Source organism: Dromiciops gliroides, chromosome 2 (assembly GCF_019393635.1).
Source record: "Dromiciops gliroides isolate mDroGli1 chromosome 2, mDroGli1.pri, whole genome shotgun sequence".
In the NCBI taxonomy this organism is placed as follows: Eukaryota; Metazoa; Chordata; class Mammalia; order Microbiotheria; family Microbiotheriidae; genus Dromiciops; species Dromiciops gliroides.
Genome location: NC_057862.1, coordinates 108,258,256 through 108,282,055, shown reverse-complemented (window position 1 = coordinate 108,282,055; position 23,800 = coordinate 108,258,256). Strand labels below are relative to the sequence as shown.

Here is a 23,800-nt window from a genome sequence, read left to right as displayed (position 1 = left end):
CTTTAGAGGGGGTTGGTAAAGACCTGATCTTTGTTAAATTACATCCCCTAAGAGGATTATAGTTAGCATTTGCATAGTGCTCTAAGGTTTGCAAAATGCCTTACAAATATTTCATTTTATCCTCACATACACCCCTGGGAGGTAGATATTATTATCACCCCTTTTAATAAATGAGGAAACAGAGCCGGACAAGTTAAATTACTTTCCCAGGGCTACACAGCTAGTTAAGTGTGTGAAACTAGATTTGAACTCAGGTCTTTCTGACTCAAGATCCAGCTCTCTATCTACTGTGCCACTTCTAAAAGACAAGCAGGATGAAAAACAAAAGGAAAGAAATTAAAAATAAGAAGCAATCTTAAAGGTACCTTCAAGAAAGGTACCTTCCCATGCAAGTAAGAATTATATTGAATTCCTTGAAATATGTAATAACATAATTTGTGACAATAACAGTGAACTTCTGACCTTTTTTTGAACCTCTGACTTTTAATATCAACTGAGATATAAAGCAAGATGTATATGACAACACCGTTTGCCACTGTCACGGAGGATATCCATTAAAGAGCCCAAACTGAAGAATGATCTGTGTAGATGCTGAGGTTCTCCAGTTGCTCCTTTTTTTTCACAAGACATGTTTTGATTGCATCAAGCTCTGGGATTCTGCTAAATCTCCCAAGTGAAATCCACTATTACTTAAAGTAGTTTGGCCCAACTATGAACTATGGAAAAACAAGTGGATGAAGAAGACCTATTGTGTACATTATGATATGTAGTAATACCTAACATTTATATGGCACTTGAAGTTTGCAGAATGCAATATATCATATTCCCAGCAATCCTGAGAGGCTTTGTATTAGTATTAGTCCATCCTCCCTCCATTTAGCCACTAAAATTATGTTCCTAAAGTGCAACTCCCATACTCAATAAACTCCCGTGGCTTCCCATCACCTCCAGCATCAAATAGAAAATACTCTCTTTGGCATTCAAAGCCCTTCTTAGCCTCCCTCCCACCCTCCACCCTTTTCAGCCTTCTTCCACCTTATACATCCCCATCTTGTACAGTGACAGTGACCTCACGGCTGTTCCCTAAACAAGACACTACCTCTTGGCTCTAGGCATTTTCTCTGGCTCTGCACCTCTGCCTCCTAGATTCCCTGACTTCTCAAGTCCCAACAAAAATTCTATCTTTTACAGGAAGTCTTTTCCCAATCCCTCTTATTTCCAGTGCCTTCCTTCTGTCAATTATTTCCTATTTATCCTTTTTAGAGTTTGTTTATACATAGTTGCTTGCATGTTGTCTCCCCCATGATTAAATGGTAAACTCAAAAGCAGGGCCTGCCTGCCTTTCGTTGTATTTCCAGCACTTAGCACAGTGCCTGCTATGTAGAAGGTACTGATTAATAAATGCTTATTGACTTTTTATAGGTGAGGGAACTGAGAGAGAGTCTAAGAGACTAGCCCAGTGTCACACAGTGAGTGTCTGAGGCTAGATTTGAACTCAGGTCTTCCTGACTCCAGATCTGTAAAAATATCATGAACCAATATTAAGTTGTGGCAATGAGCTGGGCTTGGCATTAAATAGGAAAAAAGAGTAAGATGGATTACCTTTGGAAAACTGCTGTGCTTTTAGTGACCTCAAATGCTTTCCTCAAACAAAGATCCCTCTTCTTGTGATGCCATATGGCTGTCAATCAGTTTCCTTACAATTCCCTAGTGGATTACTGAAGAGCGCCCCACTGAGTGTGAAGATGCTGCAGCATATTATTAGTGATTAAAAGGTGTCGGGGGGCTTGTATGACACTGAGGAAAGGGCAAGGACAGGCAGCACTGGGCCAGGCATGACTTCTGTCTCCTGCTGCCCTTGACCTTTCTCCAGCCTTCTCCAGGAGGGGTAAAGTTCAACCTCACACGTTACCAGCCCCCTCTCTCTCCTGTGCCCGCCCCTGAGTGGGGAGGAAGAGCCAAGGCAGCATGGGATTGGACCTGCCTTGCATCTCCTGCCTGGTCTCCAGCTCTCAAAGGGAGGAGGAGAGGAGAAAAGAGGCCTTCCATCTCACCATGACCCTTCCATCCTGCTGGGGGTGTTTTCTGCCTGATTTCCAGCCTCCCATTTAAAGATTAACATACCTGATACTATGGCCACAAATCTCAACGATTCTGAACTCCTCTGGGTCATTCCAACCCCATTCCCCACCCCCCAGTACATGATTCCTTATTCCCAGCTCCCTCACCCCTCCCACCCCAAAGTCCTAACCAAGTGCCACCTACCTACCCCTCCCACCGTGCCCTCTGCAATTCCTGCTCTGTGACAACAAACTTGCCTTCATTTTAAATCTTTTCCTCTTCTGTCCTTCCATCTTTTGGCATTCACTAAGATTTGACTCCCTCCTAAGAACAGCCTACCCCTTCCAGTACTGACTTCACTTTCACTCATTTCCTCACCTCACTGGTTGAGATAGGAGAATTAGAATAATCTTGGCTCCCCACTACCACTTCCAGATTCTCTCCTACCACCACCATGTAGTAACCTCTCCTCCTTTGAGATCTATACAATCTGTATCTTCCAATCAATTAGAATCCTAGGAATTATTGTTTACAAATTCTCAAGTCACTCCCCTTCTTTCCTCAATGAGTTCAATATCTGGCTTACAATTTTTCTCTCCTCCCCAGTTCCTGCCTTTATACTGAGGGATTTTAACATACACATTGATACTCCTTCAAACGCCCTCAACCTATTCACTTTTCCATGACTATCTCTGCCACACACAAAGATGGTCATGCCCTTGATTTTGTCATCACCTACAAATATCCCACCTCCATATTCAAGAACTCTGAAATCCCCTTATCTTATCACAATCTATCCACTTTCCAAATGCCCCTGTGCCTTCCCATAGCAAACCCTATTCTTTGTCTACAATGTGACCTCCAATCCCTTGACCCCTGATTTCTTTCCCAAGCCATCTCTCCTGCACTTTCCACTCTCCTCTTTTCCCCATCTTGACCCCTTGATAAACTGGTTCAATTCTACATTGTTTTCTACTTTTGTGCTCCTTACCCCTTTATCATATTATTAAATGTGCCCTGCCAAGCCTTGGATCACTCCCTATATCTACTGCTTTCACACCTACACACATGCTGCTGAATGAAGTTGGAGAAAATCATGCAAATGTTCAGACTGGGCCCACTACAAATTTATGTTACTCACTGCTGCTATTTAATCCTTCCATACTGCCCTTGTCAACTTATTTTTCCAGTCTCAAATTATCATTTGAAATATTTGTAAAATTTACTTAGCACAGGGCCTGACATATAGTAGCATTAGATACATTTATTCCCCTCCACACCTTTTCCAAACTGTTTTTCACCCCTTCTATGCCTCACCCCTCCTGCTAACAATCTTGCCTCATATTTTCTTGAAAAAATTGAGGCAATTTGCTGAGAGCTCCCTCTCATATCACTCAGGTGCTTTCTGCCACTCTTTTCTTCTTTCACCTGTCTCACATGAAGAGGTGGGCCCTACTCCTTGCCAAGTTAAACCCCTTCTTCCTGCATAATTGATCACATTCTATCCTGTCTCAAGCCCTTCTCTTAACTTCAATCTCTACGTGTCTGTCGTCTACTTCCCTGATAACTATAAATATGCCCATGTCTCCCTCAACCTCAAAAACCCTCACTTGACCTTCCATCCTTGCTAACCATCAACCTATATATCTTCTGACCTTTGTAGCTAAACTTCTTGAAAAGGCCGAGTACAATAGTTGCCTCTTTTTCCTCTCCTCTCTTAACCCCCTACAATTCTGCTTCTGACCTCATCATTCACGGAAACTGCTCTCTCCAAAGTTACCAATGACCTCCTGATTGCTAAGTCATGTCATTTTCTCTATCCTCATTCTTCCAGACTTCTCTGCAGCCTTTGAAATTTTTAATCATCCTCTTCTCCTTAATACTCTTTTCTCTCTAGGTTTTTGGGACACTACTCTTCCTAGTTCTCCTTCTACCTATCTTCTTTGCCAGATCCCCATCCAGGTCATGACCACTAACCATTGGTGTCCTAAAGGGCTCTTCTGTCTTGGGCCCTCTTCTTTTCTCCCTCCATCGTACTCTACTGGGTGATCTCATCAGCTCCCATGGATTTAATCACCATCTTTTTGGTGATGATTCTAAAACCTACTTATCTGGCCTCAGATCTCACATCTCCAACTGCCTTTCAGAAATCTTGATCTGGATGTCTAGTAGCATCTTAAACTCAGCATGTCCAAAACTGGACTCTTCTTTCCCCCTAAACCCTCCTCCCTTTCAAACTTCCTTATTACTGTCAAGGGCACCACCATCCTTTCAGTCCCCTAGAAACAAAACCTAAGTGTCATCCTTAACTCTTTACTCTCTCACCCTCCATATCCAATCTGCTCCCAAGATCTATTGATTCCATATCTACAATATCTATCAAATATGCCCCCTTTTCTCCTAGGATACTGCCCCCACCCTGGGTGTGTGTCTCCATCTCCATTATCTCCAATGCCTGAACTATTGCTATAACTTTCAGGTTGGTGTGCCTACCACAAGTCTCTCCTCAACTCTAGTCCATGTGTTCCATTCAGCTACCAAAGTGATTTTCCTAAAGCACTGATCTGACATGTCACCCCCATACTCTATAAACTACAGTAGTTCCCTATCACCTCTGTGATAAAATAATGGGATTTGGCAGATACTCAAAGGCCCACCTGGAGATTAATCTAAACTGATTGAATTAAGTGAGAGTGATTGACTGCTGATTAGCCTACTTCAAGTTAACTAGATTGTAATCACACCTGGCTAGCCCTTAAGAAGGTATTGTTCTCAGAAGCTAGACTGTGAACTCAACTTGAGAACACCTCCAAAACCAATGAATTTGGATGATGCCAACCCATCAGCCTGAAGCAGTGTGTAAGGACCACCCATGCTCTGGACCTATAAAAAGCTTCTACACACTTAGTTTGAGGGGAGTTTGTGATTAAAGCAGGCTCCTGGCAGAGGACTTGAGGAAGAACCCGACCAGGCTGGAACTCTAGGCTAGATAGGCCTTTTCTTAACTTTCTGAACTCCATGTGAAGACCTGTATGCTTTAATAAATGTTTAATGCCCAAAGACTGGTGCTAAAGCTTCTAATTTAAGGCGATCACAACAATTTAGATTTTAAACATCATACCTCCAAGATTAGATACCAAATCCTGTTTTGGTGTTCAAAGTCCTTCATATCCTTAGGCCCTTTCCCGCCCCTCCCTCTTTCCAGTCTTTTGATACCTACACTCTGGCCCTCCCCCTGCTTTCTGATAACAGAGACTCTGGCGTCCTTCCTGTTCCATGAACAAGACCCTCCTCTTGGTTCTAGGCATTTCCTCTGCTTGTCCCCCATGCCTGGAATGCTCTTCCTCTTCATGTCTGCCTCCTGGTTTCCTTTGGCTTCTTTCAAACCCACCTTTTACAGAAAGCTTTTCCTAATCCTTCTTAATTCTGGTATCTTCCCTCTTCCAATTATTTCCTATTTATTCTGTATATAGTTTGCTTGTACATAGGTGTTTGCATGTTGTCTCCCCCATTAAATTGTGAATTCCTCAAGGGCAGGTACTATCTTTTGCCTTTCTTGGTATCCCCAGCATTTAGAATAGTGCCTGGCACATAGAGGATATTTAATGCTTATTGAATGACTGTCTGGAAAAGGAAGTAGGAAGGACAGTCATGGCAAGAGTGAGGAATATTAAAGGGCAGCCCATGAGTTCCATTAGTAGCTATGCAATATCAATGAGTCTGGGTGACTACCAGAATGATGGGTCTACTTCCTGTGGGCTATTAACCAGAGTACATGGACAAGATGTGCCAGGATTAGAAGGCATGAGTGGTTTGCAATGGCTTGTACTTTTGGAAGGAGTACCCACATCAGTGAGATCACAGATGCATCGAATATTGAAGTATCAATAAGTCATTGTGGGGCATAGGGCGGCAAGGGCTGAAATGAGAGGAATCAGTTTCCCTATTTCATCGCAATCAGTCAGGTAATCATAACAAAGCCCAATGCAACTGGGCTTTGTTTCCACAACTTAGAGCCTTGTCCTATTACTCTAGGCCTCATTAGTATTTTTTAAAAATAATAAACGTTTTTATTTAAACTGTTGAGTTCCAAATTCTATCCCTCCTTCCTTCCCTCCCCTCCCACCTTCCTGTGGTGGTAAGCAATCAGATACAGATGATACATGTGGAATTATGTAAAAAATTACCATAGTATTCATTCTGTATGCTTCAGTATTGCAAACCATTAGGGAACACTTTAATAAAAAGTGTATCTCTGACTTATTTCCTTTGATTCTACCTATTCTATTCTACTACTTTCTGATTTTAGATTAAGAAATACCAGCCGTCACATATTTCACACTCCATATCTTATATATATCAGAGTGAAGATTATCAATTGATAAATGGGAAGAGACTACAAATGTCCCATATTGGTTAGCAGGATAACAATGAATTAAAAATTAATCTTAGAAAGTCGATCACCATATTTACTCAAGTATTTTCTCATACATTTTTGCAAAAAATATATTTTTATAATAATTTTGCTTCAAGAAAAAGTCTAGAAAAACAATTACTTCTTGCTAAATATTCCCCTCTACTTTTTTTATGCTTCAAAACAGTAGCCACTAAGCACCAGCCCTGGATTCAGGAGGACCTGAGTTCAAATCTGGCCTCAGACACTTAACACTTACTAGCTGTGTGACCCTGGGAAAGTCACTTAACCCTCACTGCCCCAAAAAACAAAAACAAATAAACAAACAACAACAAAAAACCCAGTAGCCACTGATTCCAGCAGTGTCAGCTATAAGCAGAATGTTTTCAGTACTAAAGGCTAGAACAAAGCAAAGAGAGAACTAGACTATATTAATTTCTTTATCCCTGTCCAGTTGCTTCTTATTACCCTTCTTTATCTGTTCCCTCCTATATCTAGATGGAAAATATACAGTCATTGAGTTGACCCTCAAAGGACCTCCAACTCTGGGGAAATGTAAATAGTGGGATGGGACTGCAGTTGTTGTCTGGTTCTTCCTTCATGAAAGTTCTTAAACCTTAAACTGGAAAGAATTTGAACCATAACTAGCACATTTCCATCACTTAATAATTCTCCTTTCTCTTATTTCCGCTTACAAACAATCACATATTGGTGTATTTTCCTGAATTTTTAATAACTGGGGTGAGAATCTCAAAGGAAAATATCAGGAAACTAAACCAAAACTGCACAATAATGATACTACCTAAATTAATTTGTAGATGCAGTGCTAAACCTCTTAAGGGACTACTTTATAGAACTAGACAAAATAATAACAAATTCTACTTGGAGGAGAGAAAAGGTCTAGAATCTCAAGGGAAATTAAAAATGGGGAATGAAAGGGGAATAGTACTTCCGGACTTGAGATTATACAATTAAAAGAAGAAAAAAGTAGATCAAAGAAGATATGGAAGAATTAGAAACAATTAAATCCAATAAACCTGAGAACACAAATTACTTGGGGGAAGAGAACACCCTATTCAACAAGAACTTCTGGGAAAACTGAAAAGCAGTTTGACAAAAATTAGATTTAGATCAACATCATATCATTTATAAGATCAAAATGCATATGTGACTTGCATTAAAAGTAACATCATTTAAACAATTAGAAGAAAATGAGATCAGATTGTTTTTTTTCCAGCAATATCTAGGAGAAGAGTATTTCCTCAAACAAAATGATCACAAAAGATAATAGACAATTTTGGTGGTGCAAATTTAAAAGCTTTTGTATGAACCAATGCAATTAGGATGTCAAAGTTATAAAGAAAACTCTTAAATACACCAAAATATTAATGTCAAGACTTTTTCTGGTAGCAAAGAACTAGAAACAAAGTAAGATGGAAACAAAATAAGATTAAGAAGTAGCTAATCAAATTTTGGCCCATGAATGTATATTGTTATTCCCTAAGAAATAATGAATATGAAGTGTTCAAGGAATGGTGGGGAAGAGCTATATAAATAGATGCAGAGTGAGACAAGTAGAACCCGGAAATCACAACACAATTGGAAAGAACAAAAAGGGGAAATTGAATGCTGTATGATTACAATAGCCATTTGCCCTAGAGATGAACTGAGGAAATGTACCGCCATCTCTTCTTTGCAGAAGTGGACAAATATGGGTGCAATACATTGTATATACTGCATATTATTGATCTGTTTAGTTTTGCTTGACTAATTTTTATCCCCTCTTCCTTTTTAAGTCTATTACATAGGATGGATCACTAGGTGGGGAGGGTGAGGTGTATTCAGAAATGAAAGTGATGTAAAAACAAAAGGTAGCAATGAAAATTAAAAAAAAATAAAACAGAAGGGAGAAAGGTGGAAATTAAACAAGCAAAAACATTATTTTTATTTCATATAGCAATTAGAGTGTTTTCTCCTCCTGAAAATTCATAATTACCCGGATTGAATTATTCAGATCCTCAATTATACTCCTGGTAATAATAACAGAGTCAGAGTAGTCTAACAGAAAATGGAAATTTTCTGTTTCCACTTGCCCTTGTTTAAGCAGGAATTGAACTGTCAAATCTGTTTCATAATTAGCTTTATCCTTCCGTAATCTAAGATGGAAAAAAATAAGAAACAAGTTGTAGTTGTTGCTCTCTATTTGTTTTATATGTAATTTAGTAAGTAAATGAGAATAATAGTAAATGAGAATAAAGCATGCAAGTCTTTCCAAGGCTACGCTGTAGTTTTTTTTGTCGTAAGTCTTTTATATACTATATATGTCCATGTTGTCTGCTTTGGGGTAGCTAGATGGTGCAGTAGATAGAGCATTCACCCTGAAGTTGGGAGTACCTGAGTTCAAATTTGACCTCAGACTCTTACTAACTGTGCGACCCTGGGCAAATCACTTAACTCCAATTGCCTTAAAAAAAAACATCTGGGGCAGCTAGGTGGCTCAGTGGATAGAGCACTGGCCCTGGAGTCAGGAGTACCTGAGTTCAAATCCGGCCTCAGACACTTAACACTTACTAGCTGTGTGACCCTGGGCAAGTCACTTAGCCCCAGTTGCCTCACTTAAAAAAACAAAAAAAACAAAACAAAACAAAACAAAAACATCTGGGGGGCAGCTAGCTGGTGCAGTGGATAAAGCACCTGTTCTGGATTCAGGAGGACCTGAGTTCAAATCAGTCCTCAAGAACTTGACACTTACTAGCTGTGTGACCCTGAGCAAGTCACTCAACCCTCATTGCCCCACAAAAACCAACAACAAAAAAACAAAACAAAACACATCTGGGACTATCTCCAGCCATCCTGATATATTTCTTGTCACTGGACCCATATAGCTCTGGAGGAGAGAGTGAGGCTGGTGACCTTGCACAGCCCTCTCTCACTTAAATCCAATTCATTGCAAGTCATGACATCATCCCATGTCATAGTCCTCTTCGAGAATGAAGGACAAATAACAACAAGAACCCATGTTGTCCCCCTTATTAGAATGTAAACTCTTTTAGAAGAAGGACTCTTTTGCTTCTGCCTTGTGTCTAATGCTTAGTGCATTGCCTGGCACATACTAGGTGCATCACAAGTACTTGTTGATTGATTGAAGTCATGCGAAACCACCTTACTTTCAAAATACTAAAAACAATGTAGCCAATTCTCTCAAAATCAGTTTTCACTCAAGTATCTATAATAATTCTATTTGATGTGGATTAAAATATGGTATAGGCATAAATGGGTTCATAAAATGTTATTCTAGGATTAAGAATACTTGAATAGTCAAACTTTTATTCTGTTAAAATGATTTAAATCTGAAAAAAAACCCAAACTACTATAAGGCATAAATATATGTTAAAAGCTTTGCCTTTTTTTATTTCTGACAGTTTCACTATACACACACACACACACACACACACACATCACACATAACTGGAAATTACCTAATTGCTGAATAATTTGATTGTTTTTCTTTTGGTGAAACTTTTTTTTTGAGGCAATCTGCCCAGAGCCACACAGCTAGTAAGTGTTTGAGGTCATATTTGAACTCAGGTCCTCCTGACTCCAAGGCCAGTGCTTTATTCACTGAATCACCTAGCTGCCCCCCTACAGTGATACTTTAAAAATAAATTAGGAATTTCCCATAGTAATAAACTTGCATGCCAACTATAATTATAGATTCATTAAATTTTATGAATATAGGAAAAATTAAACAGAGAGTTGAAGCAATTATCTAGAATAATGCAGGTCCAAAAAACTGCTACCAAAGAAAAAGAGGGTGAATTGACTAATTCTACTGGCAGATGGATCATCCCACATTCATATCATGTTACCTAACTGTAGTTATACCCCTAAGCACTGTACTGGCCCCCACTTCTTTTTCTAAACTCTTTTGGTGACTTCATCAGACCCCTTGGGTTTAGTTATCACCTCTAATCAGATGACTCACAGATTTATAAATCCAGTCATAATCTCTTTCTTGAGCATCTATCCAACATCACCAAAGTACCCAGTAGATATTTACACTAGCTATTTGTAGGCATCTCAAACTCAGTATGTCCAGAATAGAACTTACTCTTTTTCTAAACCTATTCCTTTTCTGAACTTGACTTTAGTTTGGAACTCTTTCTTTTGAGGTAACTAAAATATTTTCAAACACACAGGTTTTCCACCTTCAAATAAATACCCACCCTTCCTCACCCCACATATCTAATCAGATAACAAATCTTTATTTGACTTCCACGACATCTCTCTCATCCTTTCCCTCCACTTACATGATCGCCAGGCTACTTCAACCCCTCATACATCTTATTGTATTAGCCTGTTAATTGCAGTAGTCTATTAAATAGTCTCCTGACTAAAGTTTGTCCTTTCTTTGATCTATACTTTGCCTATCAAAGTATTATTCTTTTCTTTTCTTTTTTTGCGGGGCAATGAGGGTTAAGTGACTTGCCCAGGGTCACACAGCTAGTAAGTGTCAAGTGTCTGAGGCTGGATTTGAATTCAGGTCCTCCTGAATCCAGGGCCAGTGCTTTATCCACTGTGCTACCTAGCTGCCCCCTCAAAGTATTATTCTTTAAAAAAAATTTTTAAGTATTATTCTTAAAACATTAGTCTGAGCATGTCACACACACCTCCTACCCATTCAATAAACTTTTGTTGTTCAGTCATTTCAGTCTTGTCTGACTCTTCATCACCCCATTTGGGGCTTTCTTGGCAAAGATACTGGAGGGGTCTGCCATTTCCTTCTCCAGCTTTACAGATGAGGAAAACAAGATCACACGGTAAGTATCTGAGACCAGATTTGACCTCAGGAAGATGAGTCCTCTTGACTTCAGTTCTGACACTCTGTCCAGTGCACCACCTAGCTGTATATACCATATTACCTAAAACATCAAATACAAACTTCTAAAAATTGGCATTTAAAACCTTTCACAATCTATGTGGTACAGCCAGACTAGTTGTATTCATGTTCCCCATACCTGGAAGGCTCCTCTTCTTAGAATCCCTAGTTTTGTTTAAAGATCAGCTACAATATTACCTCTTACTGAGTCTTTTTTCTGATACACACATATTTCATTTACTTCTATGTGTACATGCTGCTTTCCCCAGTGGCATAGAAGCTCTTTGTAGGCAGGGCAGGTCTGTCTTTGCATGCCCAGCAACCAGCCCAGGACCTAGTTGAGACTTAATTATTGTTGATTTAAAAAAAAATTATTAGTCCATATGAAGTTAGCCAAAAAACCTAGGCTGAAACATTAAACAAAGGAGCAGGTCAAAAAGTCCTAATCTGATAGGTCAGATTTCGTATAATGTCGCTTCAGGTTTGAGTTCTCAAAGCCCTGGGTCATAACAATGATGAACACTTCATCTTTTAATACTTCATGTCTACTGTAAGCTGATATTAGTCTCCTCTGCAAAGGAGATTTACTTCCAAATTAAAAGAATTAAAAACAGGCATATATGAAAGTGACTGAGAGAATCAATAGTTGTATTACACAAAGATTTCCTGGAAAATTTTTTCAATGTCCATTTGAACCTTTTCATCTTCCTCAATTCTTCTCTGGAGGAAGGCTTGCATTTCCAGCAAACCAGCAGCTTTCTGCTTTACCTGAACAAAAACCAAAACACAACCTTCTTAGAGAATAAGACTTTAAAAATGAGAACAAACCTGTTTCAGTGAGTTTTTGGGAAAAATAATTTCTTTTCATAACAAGAACTAATAAGTTGTTAACTATCAAAGATAAATGGAAACACAAATTACACTCCTCACTACTTATTCTGTCAAGTGAGTCCCACCTCTATGACATTCTCTGTCAATACTTGGAGTGGGTATCAAATTTCCTCCTGATGAAAATGAAATATACAAATAATAGGATTTTCTTCTGGCTTCTAGTTTTGGACTTTGTTTCCAACATCATTGAAAAGATGGTAGGTCACATGTTAGTGACTCTGCATTTAATGACAGAGGAACTGGATCTGTATTTTTGTTAATATAGTTAACTCTCTTAGGTGAGAAAATTCTGACAATAGTTACATGTATTCTCAGCAACTTCTCTGTTGCCTAAAACACTGCAAGGTTAAGTGGCTTAAGCAGCACTGCATAGGCAGAGACCATTCTGCTAAGTGGGGCTTTTTGAGGGAGTGAGAAGGAAAAGGCATCCTTCCTGTGTTCCTTAAATCAAGCACCATGGTTTTTCATCTCTCCCATTCTAATAAAATACAAATTAGTAAAAGAATAATGCTTGGCATACTAATTTACATCAAATAGTTTTTCTTTGTGACTCCCTGAAAAAGAGAAAAACTCTAACATAATAGACAAGAATTTCACTACCACAAGCCTATCTATGCAGGTAATCTCACAGCACCAATAAACTCAGGATAATATAGCCAGAATTTCAGAGTGACCAGGGACGCTAGTGACCCATTTAGTCCAAAGCATCCATGAGAAAGAAGCCCTGTGAGGAATCCCCAGGATAATCTGTGCCCTCCTGGCAGAACTCATTCCATTTGGAGTAATTTTCATTTTGAGGAAGTTTTTTTTTTATAGCAAGCTTTAATTTGCCCAACATTCCTAGTTCTGTCTTCTAGAGCCAAGGGTAACAATTCCTCCTCCATATGACAGCTCTTTAGGTACTTAAAGAAAGCTCTCGTGTTCCCTTGAGTTTATTCTTCTTCAGGTTAAGTAGTTCCTTCAATTGACCTTCCTTTATGAACTCAAGGCAATATTCATCATCCTACTTGCCCTCCCCTGGAAACTTTCACGATTATCAATGCCCAGAACTGATCATCGTGCATCAAATGTGGTCTGGCCAAGGAAGAGCAGAGTAGCAACAGACTTTCCTGATGCCTCTCTTAACGCAGGCCATCATCATTTCAGCTTTCTTGACTGTCATAGCCTGCTGTAGATTCTTGTTGAGCTTGCAGTCTACTACCAGATTTTTTTCAGATGAATATGTCTAACCATGATCCTCCTATCTTATATCTATGAAGCCAGTTTTTTGAACCAAAGTGTAAGATTTTACATTCGTTGCTATTAAATTTTATCTTATTAGATTAAATTTAACATTCTAGCTTGTCAAAATCTTTTTCTTTTGGTATTCTGATTGTCTCATCTAATGATAGTTGTCAGTCTCTCTGAAATCAGACTTTGGGATTCTAGACTTCATTGTATCATTCCAGTATTATCAGCTATTATACCAGGCTGATGTGAGATTTAAAATTGGATATTAGATCATAAATCTCCCCTACTTAACCTTTCCCTTAATTTATCTCCCAAACTAGTAAATGGAAGAAGCTTTTGGTTTTCTAGATAGACCTTTTTATTTATTGTTATGGTAGTCACAAGGTGATGTTGATTAGAAGGATAGGAAAGTAGAAACACAATACAAATCGTCTTAAGTCTAAGCTTAGTCTATATTCCTTATAAAAACTCACCAAACCGAAAAGGCCACCTTTGGAGAGAGAGAGTCTGTTCCGCGCCGTCAGGAGTCCCACCAAGCAGGCAAAAGCCTCCACTTCCGTTCTCTCCACCCCGGAAGTCGAGTCCCGCAGGCAGTCTGACGTGCGCAGCAGGCGGACTGTTCATCTCCTCCCCAAAAGGGTGGTCCTTGAAAAACTGGCGTCTTTCAGTTATCCTAACCGACTGTTAAAAACTTTCATATTTTACCACACTGCGAATAATAATGATGATAATCATACCAAAAATATATATAGCATCTACTATGTGCCAGGCATTGTGCTAAGGACTTACAGGTATTATTTCATTTGATCTTCACAAAAACCCTGGGAGGTAGATGCTATTATCATCCCCTTTTACAGATGAGAAAACCCAGGCAGACAGTGGTTAACTGATTTGCCCAGCATCGCACAGCTAGTGTCTCCGGGTCTAGCATTCCATGTATCATGGTGCCTTCCAGCTGCCACTCATATCTTAATCTATAGCCCTCCATGATCAAGCTCTCCCTTATAACAAAGTTTAGAAAAGAAGCAAAGAAGCAGTTCAGCAAAACCAGTACATCGACTGTGTCTTCTTGGAAATGCCATATTCCCCACCCTCAATATTTCATATTAATAAGCAAAAATCATAAAATTAAAATTATATTACCCTCTGTTCATTTTCTATTTTGGTTCGTCTTGCAGCACAGAAATATTGCCAGACCCCAGGATCTAAACCCTCTGGCATATGGTGAGGATCATCCAAATCATCCATGGCTTTCATGATTTGGGCAAGGTTATCCTTCTTAACTTTGCCAGACCCGAGCCGATTGCCAAAAGGAGTAGTGCTCTCTGCATGCACTCTTTGCCTTGGCAGCCTGGGATGATCAACAAATTCATAGTAAGTCTTCCAAGACAAAGTAAGATCATATTCCTGTTAAACATTTCAACACTAAGTAGAAATCTTAGTAAGAGGCTATGTCTTCTTCCTTTTGCTAGAGAACCTCAAAATCTGGAGCCTGCTGGGCTTCCCTTTCAGGACAGAACACAGGAAGAAGCACACTCTTTTGCTCCCTTGGAATCCTTCTTTGCCAAAGCCCAGAGTCTAGCATGGGTTTGAAAAGGCCCCTCTCTCTTTATGTACATAGTCAGACATCGAGGTGGGATTGACAAACAGGATGATCAGAGAGAAGCAGGGAGCAGTCTGCTCTAGAAGCTCAGCATGGGAGGAATGCTATAGTGAATCCCTCCCTAAGCTATCCTGCCTACCCTCCTCTCAGTGTTATTTCCTTTGCTGCAGCGCTATGAACAGTGGGAAGGCTGATTCTCCTCATACTATGTAAGTTTATACTGCTCTTCTTGGCTTGTGCTTATAAAGTAATATTCCACTTCCTCCAACAAAGAGGAGACAGAACTGAGCTCATCACTTAGGAAAAGGTATCCTTTGCAGATCATCTCTGAGGCACCTTACAGCTCAAAATCTTGGAAGATCCTAGGTTGTCTCTGAAAAGAACAGTATTGTTCACATGTATCTTTAAACATGGGCAAACCAAGAAACTGAGAGTTGAATTTTTTCAGGCTAACAGTCCCAAGCTAGACATGATTTGACACTGTTAGTCTGTTAGTGGAGCTACAAAAAAAACCTCTAGACTCCCAGACATCCTCCTTATGTGTTTGGTATATAGTAAGTGCTTAATAAATGTTGATTGATTAATCAGATCATATTCCTTCTAATTTAGGAATAATGGAAATTAGAATTTCATTATAAAAATTAGTGCTAAATACTTTCAATGTGTGTCATATTTAATAACTAATTATTGTATGAGGACCAGGGTTTTTCCCCTTTTCTACTTCCTTATCCAGAAACCAACCAGTGTGGGAAATCTCTCTTAAAGATTTACTAAGGTCAAGATCTAATTAGACAGTAAAATAAATTCTAAGTTTGGGCTAATGTGTGTATTCCTGCTCATTATGTTTGCTCAGACAGGTCTGGGGAAAGGCTGATTCTCCCTACTATGAAGACAGGTGATAGGGAAATTGATGTCTCTTCTTTGACCAAGACTTGAGTGACCTAAGTCACATACCTGAAGACCCTTATTTCAATTTAGCCCACATCTCCCATTGTGTTAATCAGTCTGAGTTGATTGCCACCCTTCATGAATACCTCTTTGAAGGGAATATAAACTGTGACCCCATCGCCATTCAGGGTCTTTAGTTTAAGAGAAATGTCAAAATGACCATCCTTTTATTAATAACCTACTGGCCTTATTAATAAAAATGATCAAATTACCCAGAAACTATGTCTCTCAAACCTTTTTGTCACATTATAAGAAGGTAATCTTGAGAGCAAAGATTATCTTACTTTTCTATTTCTGTCCCCAGTGCTTATCACATATCTTTACACATAGACAACATAAGCTGACTCAGCCAATGCTTTCTTTTCATTTTGTCATTCATTTAAACTTCTCAAAATGGCTTACTTACAATGGTAAAGTATGAGGTTCATTTATGAGCTCAATCATTTGTCTAAAATTGTATTATTTTAATCAGTTTGCTTAGATGTTGTACTAGATATTTTGGTATATTGGCAAAATAAATTCTGATTTTCCTTCTCACTTAATTGAGTCAAAAACAATCCTTGAGAAAGATGTTAGCAAAGGGCTAAAGGACAAACAAAAGGGAAATTAACCTTGGCCGGCGTTTAAATAGTTTGTTGAGTGTTTCAGCGTGATGACTGCTAAGTTCAGCAAACTCTTTTTTAAATCCACGCTCTATAACCTGTAGGAAAAACACACTATCCATTAGAATGTAGTTTATTTTGAAACCTTTTATTTATTGACATCTCTTATTCAAAATTCTGTCACATCTTATTCTGAGAAATAGCAATATATGAAAACATATATGTTAGGGAAGTTCATTCACTATGCAGAAGGATCCACCAGTTTCTTTTAAATGGTGAACTGAATAGTGGATTAAAATATTACTCCATAAAATTATGGACCTGTAGACCTGAAAGAATCTTAAGAGATCATTTAGCCCAACCCCTTCATTGTAGACATAAAGAAAATGAGGCCTAAAGAGGGGAAGTGATAGTTACCAAAATTCAACTCACATAACATTTTTTAGGAATATACTATATCACAAAGTAAGGTGAACCTGCACATAAGAATCAAAGTGAAACTGAAAAGAGAAAAGTCTATGAAGAAATTCTATTTTTTTTCAGTCCCTCTCAAATTCAGAAATTCAAAGGTAACTCTGTATGTGCAGGAATAGATAGATGATTCTTACTTTGTCCTCTGCAACTAAGTTGTCATAATTCTCTCTGTATGCATCAACTTCATCTCGGGCCATGAAGACTTCCTTTGAAGTATTTTTCTATAACAATATTGGGAACAGAGCAAAATTAAAGATGCTTTGTAGACAATTAAGTTGAGAACAAGGAATGTCCTAAATGTGCCTGTGATGAAAACTATGACATTTCTCTAATTATATCCTTGGGAATAGAATGTTGGGAACAGATACAATTAGGGGGCATGATATGAATGATAAGCCAATGAAGAAGACTGAGAAAGAGCAGAGACTGGTGGTTAAAGAACCAAGAAAGAGTAAAAACACAAAAACCCAGAGAGGAAAGAATATCCTGCAGGAGAGAGTGCTTAACAGTATTAAATAGAGGAGAAATGTCAAGAAGGATGAGAACTGAGAAAAACTATGATTCTATCTTTCTCTGGACCTCATCCCTTCTAAACCTATTCTCCCTCATCAAGACCTCTACTCCAATACTTTCCTATGCTTTGACTTTTCCTTTCTCCCTTCCTAGTCTCAACCTGACAGCTAACCATTTCAATTCCACATTATCATCTATGATAGAATCCCTCAGGGCACAGTGCATAGAGCACTAGCTTTGGAGTCAGGAGGACCTGAGTTCAAATCCAGCCTCAGACACTTACTAGCTATGTGACCCTGGGCAAGTTACTTAACCCCAATTGTTTCCCCCCAAAATTTAAAAAACAAATAATCTTCACCACCTTATCTTATTGCCATGTATTCCTTTTATGTCATTTAAAATATGTGGGAGCTACACAGTTTCTATCTAAATTACTGGGGAACTAAAATATTGCTACTTATAAATTAATAGCTATTGAACCCATTTAGGTAGTAAGCATTTATTAAATCATATTAAATGTTATAAGAGCATTGACCACATTTAACACAAACTGAAAAATCCCCAGCATCATATTGTCTCTAAGAGATAGCACATGGCATATGTGTTATAAAATATGATGAAAAGAATGGTTTCAGAAAAAACTGGAAGATTTGTGTGAACTGATGCAAAGTGAAGTGAAAAGAACCAAGAGAACAATCTATACAATGACAATAATATGGTAAAATAAAACAACTTAGAAAGAATGAGAAATTCTGATCAGTGTAGTGGACTAAAGATGATACATGCTACCCACCTCTTGAATGAGAGGTAAAGGACTCAGAGTACAGAATGAGACTTTTTTTGCGGGGGGGGGAAATTGGTTAGATTGATTATACATGTTTGTAACAGGTTTTACTTTTCTTTCATTCTTTCTTTTTAAAATTTCAACGTTCATTTTAAAAACATTTTGATTTTCAAATTCTTTCACTCCCTCCTACCCCTCCCCTACCCACAGAGTAGGAAGCAATATTATATTCATTATACATGTGAAGATATGTAAAAGATATTTTCATACTAGCTATGTTACTAAAAAAAAAAGTAAGAAAAACAAAGTGAGAAACAATATGCCTCAATCTGCACTCAGAGTTCATCAGTTCTCTTTCTCTGGAGGACAGCATTTTTCATCACAAATCCTTTGAAATTGTCTTAGATTATTGTAATGATTGGAGTAACCATCTTTCCCAATTGATCATCACTATAATATTGCTATTACTGTATACAATGTATTCCTGGTTCTGCTCAAGTCACTTTGCACCACAAAAAAAATCTTAAGGCAATAAATTATAGGCTATAGAATTTAGAGTTTGAAGGTATTTAGGAAATTATGTAGCCTGAGCCCCCTTGTTTTATAGATGAGAAAATTGAGGTCCAGAGATGCTAAATAACTGGAGATGACATATGGGACTAGAACATGGAGAAAGGGAAAGAGAAGGAAAGAATGAGAACATGTAAATGATTAATGAGCATGGAGCATTTCAATACAAAAAACTGCTATAATTACTTTCTCTATCTGTTTCCTTTCAAGGAAGTTGTTCAGTCCTAATTCCCTTGTACTTAATTCTTCATCCAAGAGTAAAGAGAAAATAAGGTTGGTTATTTTTAACTCCTCCTGTGGAAACATTAAAGAAGGAAAACATATTAATACTAACACTTGAGGAAGCCTAATAAGGGTCTCAGATCCATTCTTCCTATTCCCCACATAAAATCATTTGAGGACCATATATGAATAAGATCTTATTTAATTAAAGGAATAAAAAATTTTCTAGTACTATCTTTAAAAAACAGGAACTGGACACATAAAACAATACAACAAATACTCCATATGGTATGGTTATATATTCTAAATAGCTGAGGGTGTAGATGGAAGGAAGGAAGAATAGACAGAGGAAAAGGGAGGGAAGGGGTAGGTGAAAGGTGCTTGGAAAACTCCTCTTCACATCTAAATCCTGTACAATCTTCAAAGCCCAGCTCAAGTTCAGCTTCCCCTATAAAGCCTTCCTTGACCCCTTCAGGTCTTAATTATCTCCAGATTTCACTGTTTTGAATAAAGCTCTTTCATCCTTCTAGACACTCAGCTTCAAAAGCCTGGAGTTGACTCTTCCTTCTCCTTCACTCTCTTCAATCAGATGGCAAGGCTTGCACATCCTATCTCCACAACATTCCCTTTGTCCACTCTCCTTTCTACTAACATAACTACAAGACTATTGTGGAAATTTATTTTGATTTGGGGACCCTACCTTTAGGCTGAGATTAGAAAGCCTTAGGCCCTCAGGGTCTCTCCCCCTCCTCCTCAGCTTCAGCTGAACGAAAAAGCCCCGTGGGCTATACAAGATGCCAGGTCAGACAGCTGGGGGGGGGGGGGAAGCCCCAGCTCCCTCCGACCTGAGCGGAGCTATCCAAAGATCCCAGATAGCCTGTGCTGAAGCACGTGAAAGCTGGGGAATGCACCCCCCCCAAAACCAGCTGCAGCCCTGGCTGGTGGATTAGCTTGGTCTGTGGGGGCGAAGGAAGCCCTGAGATTTGAGTGGAGAGAAGAAAAGGTGTATATATAGACCTGGGAGTTAGACTAGGGAGGGAACGGAATAAGGAGGAGTGAGGTCGGACTAGATAGAGAGACAAGATTAAGGAGAGGGGCTGACTAGAGGGAGAGGGACTAGGAGACAGACTAGATAAAGAGAGATGGCCTAGAGGACGGGCTGGGGATAGACTAAGAAAGAAGAAGGACAGACTAGAGGACGGGCTGAGGACGGACTAGATAGACAAGACTCAGGGGTTCAGACGGACGAGAAGAGGTCAAGAGGTAGCTGAGGAGATGGCAAAGATTGGAGACTAGAGACAGGGCTATAAGGACACAGAAGACGAGAAGGACTAGAAGCGGGCAAAAGAGAGGCGGAAGGGCAAACTGACAGAGCAGACAGATAGAAGGTTACAGGTCTTATTACAAATCAGGGAAAGTGTAACATGCCCTGAGGCTGGAGGCGGCTAAGGCCCTTATTGTATTCAAGAAGTTCGAAGCGCAGCAGGTGCGAGAGAGACACAGTGGAAAGAGACCGCAGGAAAACAGTCAGGTTGTACTTTATTTCCCTGTATTCCTAATTTGAAATAGTATCTCATAAATAAACTCTGCTTTGATTATTTGGTTAAGAGGCTTCTTAATCTTTAGTCTATCAGTTTGGGAGCAGTATGGTGGAACTTTATAAACGGCCCAACATTAAATTAACGAAGTCAGATAGCCAGCAAGTCAACAGTCCCCAGTTTAGTCCTCCAGTCAGATTAGCCCCCCAAATTAGCGCTAGTCACCAAAAATATTTTTAAATTTGAATGGCGACCACGAAGGGACTTAACGGCCCAATTATAATTTTTCTAAATTTGTCATTTTTCATATAATCATAATTTTTCATAAATCCAATTATATATAATTTTTCCAGGTTAGTTATAGTTATGAACAATTAATTTTTTGTACGCTATTTTATGCCCCTATCAACTCTTTATTGGACTATTGTTATAATTCTTCTATTCTCTTTTCTAAGCCATCCTCTATACCAGGCCCTCTTAAATTTTTCTACTCACAACCCCTTTTTACCCAAGAAATTTTTACATGACCCTGGGTATGTAGGTATATAACATAGGTATACATAACCTTTTACTGTTGCCAAATTGTTCACAACCCCCACATTCAGTTACTTGACCCCATATGGGGTCATGACCCACAGTTTAAAAAGCTAGGCTCTATACTGATAAAATAATCTTCATCCCATTCCTCAAAAATCAGTCCCTGTTGCATCTTGGATAAAATAAGACAATATTGTTAACTTTGACATTTGAAATCCTCTATACCCTAGCTGTGGATCAGGTTATTTCAGATATTCTATACTAATTTTCTTCACACATTCCATGTTTCAGCCAAAATGGCCTATGAATTAGTTCCTGAATTTGCTATTCCATTTATTTTCTCTGTGTCTTTGCCAGAGGCTGCCCCATGCCTATTCTTAACCTTCACCTCACAAAATTCTGAGTTTCTTTCAAGAGTCCACTGAGAAGCCAGTTCCTATTTAAAGCATTGCCTCATACCCTCAGTTTTCAGTGTTTTCTCTCTTCAAATCACTTAGTATTTACTTATGTGTACATAATATCTACTCCCTAGTTGAAAGCAAGTTCCTTGAGGGCAGATACTATTTTATTTGTGTCTTTGTACCAAGTGCTGTTTAATTCTCCAGTTGCGAAATCTGGATGAAATTAAGTCATAGTATACTAACATTGTCCCTAACCTGTAGGGCCAAGGTTCACACTACCTTTGGCTTAGATATCCTTGAGCTCTTCATTACCTGTTTGATAACCATTTCTGCTATCACCTTCCTTTCAAAGAGTTTTCTCAGATTGTCATCAAAGATTTGTGTTGTTTCTTGAATAGACCCTTGAATCTTCCTTAATTCAGCATCCAGTGACTAAAATAATAGTAGTAAAATTAATACTTAGTAAAGTTACATGTTTCTTTTCTTTCTTTCTTTCTTTCTTTTTGGTGGGGCAACAAGGGTTAAGTGACTTGCCCAGGGTCACACAGCTAGTAAGTGTCAAGTGTCTGAGGCCAGATTTGAATTCAGGGACTCTTGAATCCAAGGCTGGTGCTTTATCTACTGTGCCACCTAGCTGCCCCAGGTTACATGTTTCAAGGTAATAGAATAAACTTGTTAGTAAACTTCAACTCAGTCTTCCAAATGGGCAAACTTATCTGGACATCCATAGGGATAGATTCACTAGAGTTTGGCACTTCTAGGATAGCCTTTGTCCCATGAGTGCCTGATGTTTTTCAAAGTAATAATATAATGATAATTTATACTATATCACAAGAAAATTTTGGTAAGATATTTGCATCTTATAGAAACAAGAAATACCTATGTATACTAATCCTCTTGCATTAATTTAAAAGATGATTTCCAGAGATTTTCTAGTTGTTTACATTGGTATGTTTGGTCATCCCAACAGGTCTGTAAGCTCCTTTTGGGAAATAAATAAGGTTTCTTCTTTTGAATCTCCAACAGAACATAATGCAGAAATAGGCATCTACTGACTGAATAAATTCTCAAGAAACAAATGACAACAATAAAACTCTCAAAAGTTCTACTTTAATAAAGTCAAAGACCAATAATAGTGGAATTTTTTAATCTGTTACTCAAATGAATCTAATCAATATGAGTACTCCCCCTAGTGATGTAGAGTACAACTTATCCATGCCTGTCTATCCTGTGTAATTGTTGCCTGTATCTTCCCACAAGGGGTCCCTATCCAATGTGGTAAGGGCCTTCCTTGCTGTCTCTTGACATGAGGAAAATACTAAGTGTGCCAAAGGGCTATCTAATGGATACCCCTCACTCTTGCCAAGCCTAGTCCATCTTCTTTTTCATCCATACATTTATTTCCTCCATAGAGCCCAATTCTGATGATATAGAAGTGATCCTGTGTTCTTGAAAGCTGTCACAGCCCAGAACAAGCACTAGAAGGTTTTTCTACCATTCTTTGCATGTACTTCTTTTTTCAGGGCAATGAGGGTAAAGTGACTTTCCCAGGGTCACACAGCTAGTTAAGTGTCAAGTGTTTGGGGCAGATTTGAACTCAGGTCCTCCTGAATCCAGGGTGGGTACTTTATCCACTGCATCACCTAGCTGCCCCTTTTTGTTTTGTTTTGTGGGGCAATGAGGGTTAAGTGACTTGCCCAGGGTCACATAGCTAGTAAGTGTCAGGGTCCTCCTGAATCTAGGGCCTGTGCTTTATCCACTGTATCATCTAGCTGCTTCCCTTTGTATATACTTTCTTTTTCTTAAATTTTATTTGTTTGGTTTGGGGGCAGGGCAGTGAGGGTTAAGTGACTTGCCCAGGGTCACACAGCTAGTGTCAAGTGTCTGAGGCCAGATTTGAACTCGGGTCCTCCTGAATCCAGGGCCAGTGCTTTATCCACTGTGCTACCTAGCTGCCCTTGTCAGTTGTTTTTACAATGAGATTTTTTCACATTTTCTTCTATTTATTCATTCTTTTGACTTTGTTTTATTGTTTCTTAAAGTTTCATGCAGTCATTAGCTTACAATTAATCATTCATAATTTTTAAGGAGTTATTTTCTTCAGTAAGATTTGTACCTCTTTTACCAAGATGT

At 38.8% G+C, this 23,800-nt stretch overlaps 1 protein-coding gene across 1 annotated transcript in view; it reads right to left on the bottom strand.

The window, feature by feature from the left end:
- The window catches only part of LOC122738364 (cilia- and flagella-associated protein 43-like), a 123,070-nt gene that overhangs the window by 4,399 nt on the left and 94,871 nt on the right, over positions 1–23,800 (bottom strand). The window contains exons 30-36 of the mRNA XM_043980409.1: positions 21,980–22,099; positions 19,156–19,263; positions 17,237–17,323; positions 16,638–16,726; positions 14,619–14,826; positions 12,010–12,122; positions 8,472–8,631 (exon numbers count right to left, since the gene is read on the bottom strand). Of these exons, the coding sequence (XP_043836344.1) occupies positions 8,472–8,631; positions 12,010–12,122; positions 14,619–14,826; positions 16,638–16,726; positions 17,237–17,323; positions 19,156–19,263; positions 21,980–22,099 (885 nt within the window). The remainder of the gene's footprint in view (positions 1–8,471; positions 8,632–12,009; positions 12,123–14,618; positions 14,827–16,637; positions 16,727–17,236; positions 17,324–19,155; positions 19,264–21,979; positions 22,100–23,800) is intronic.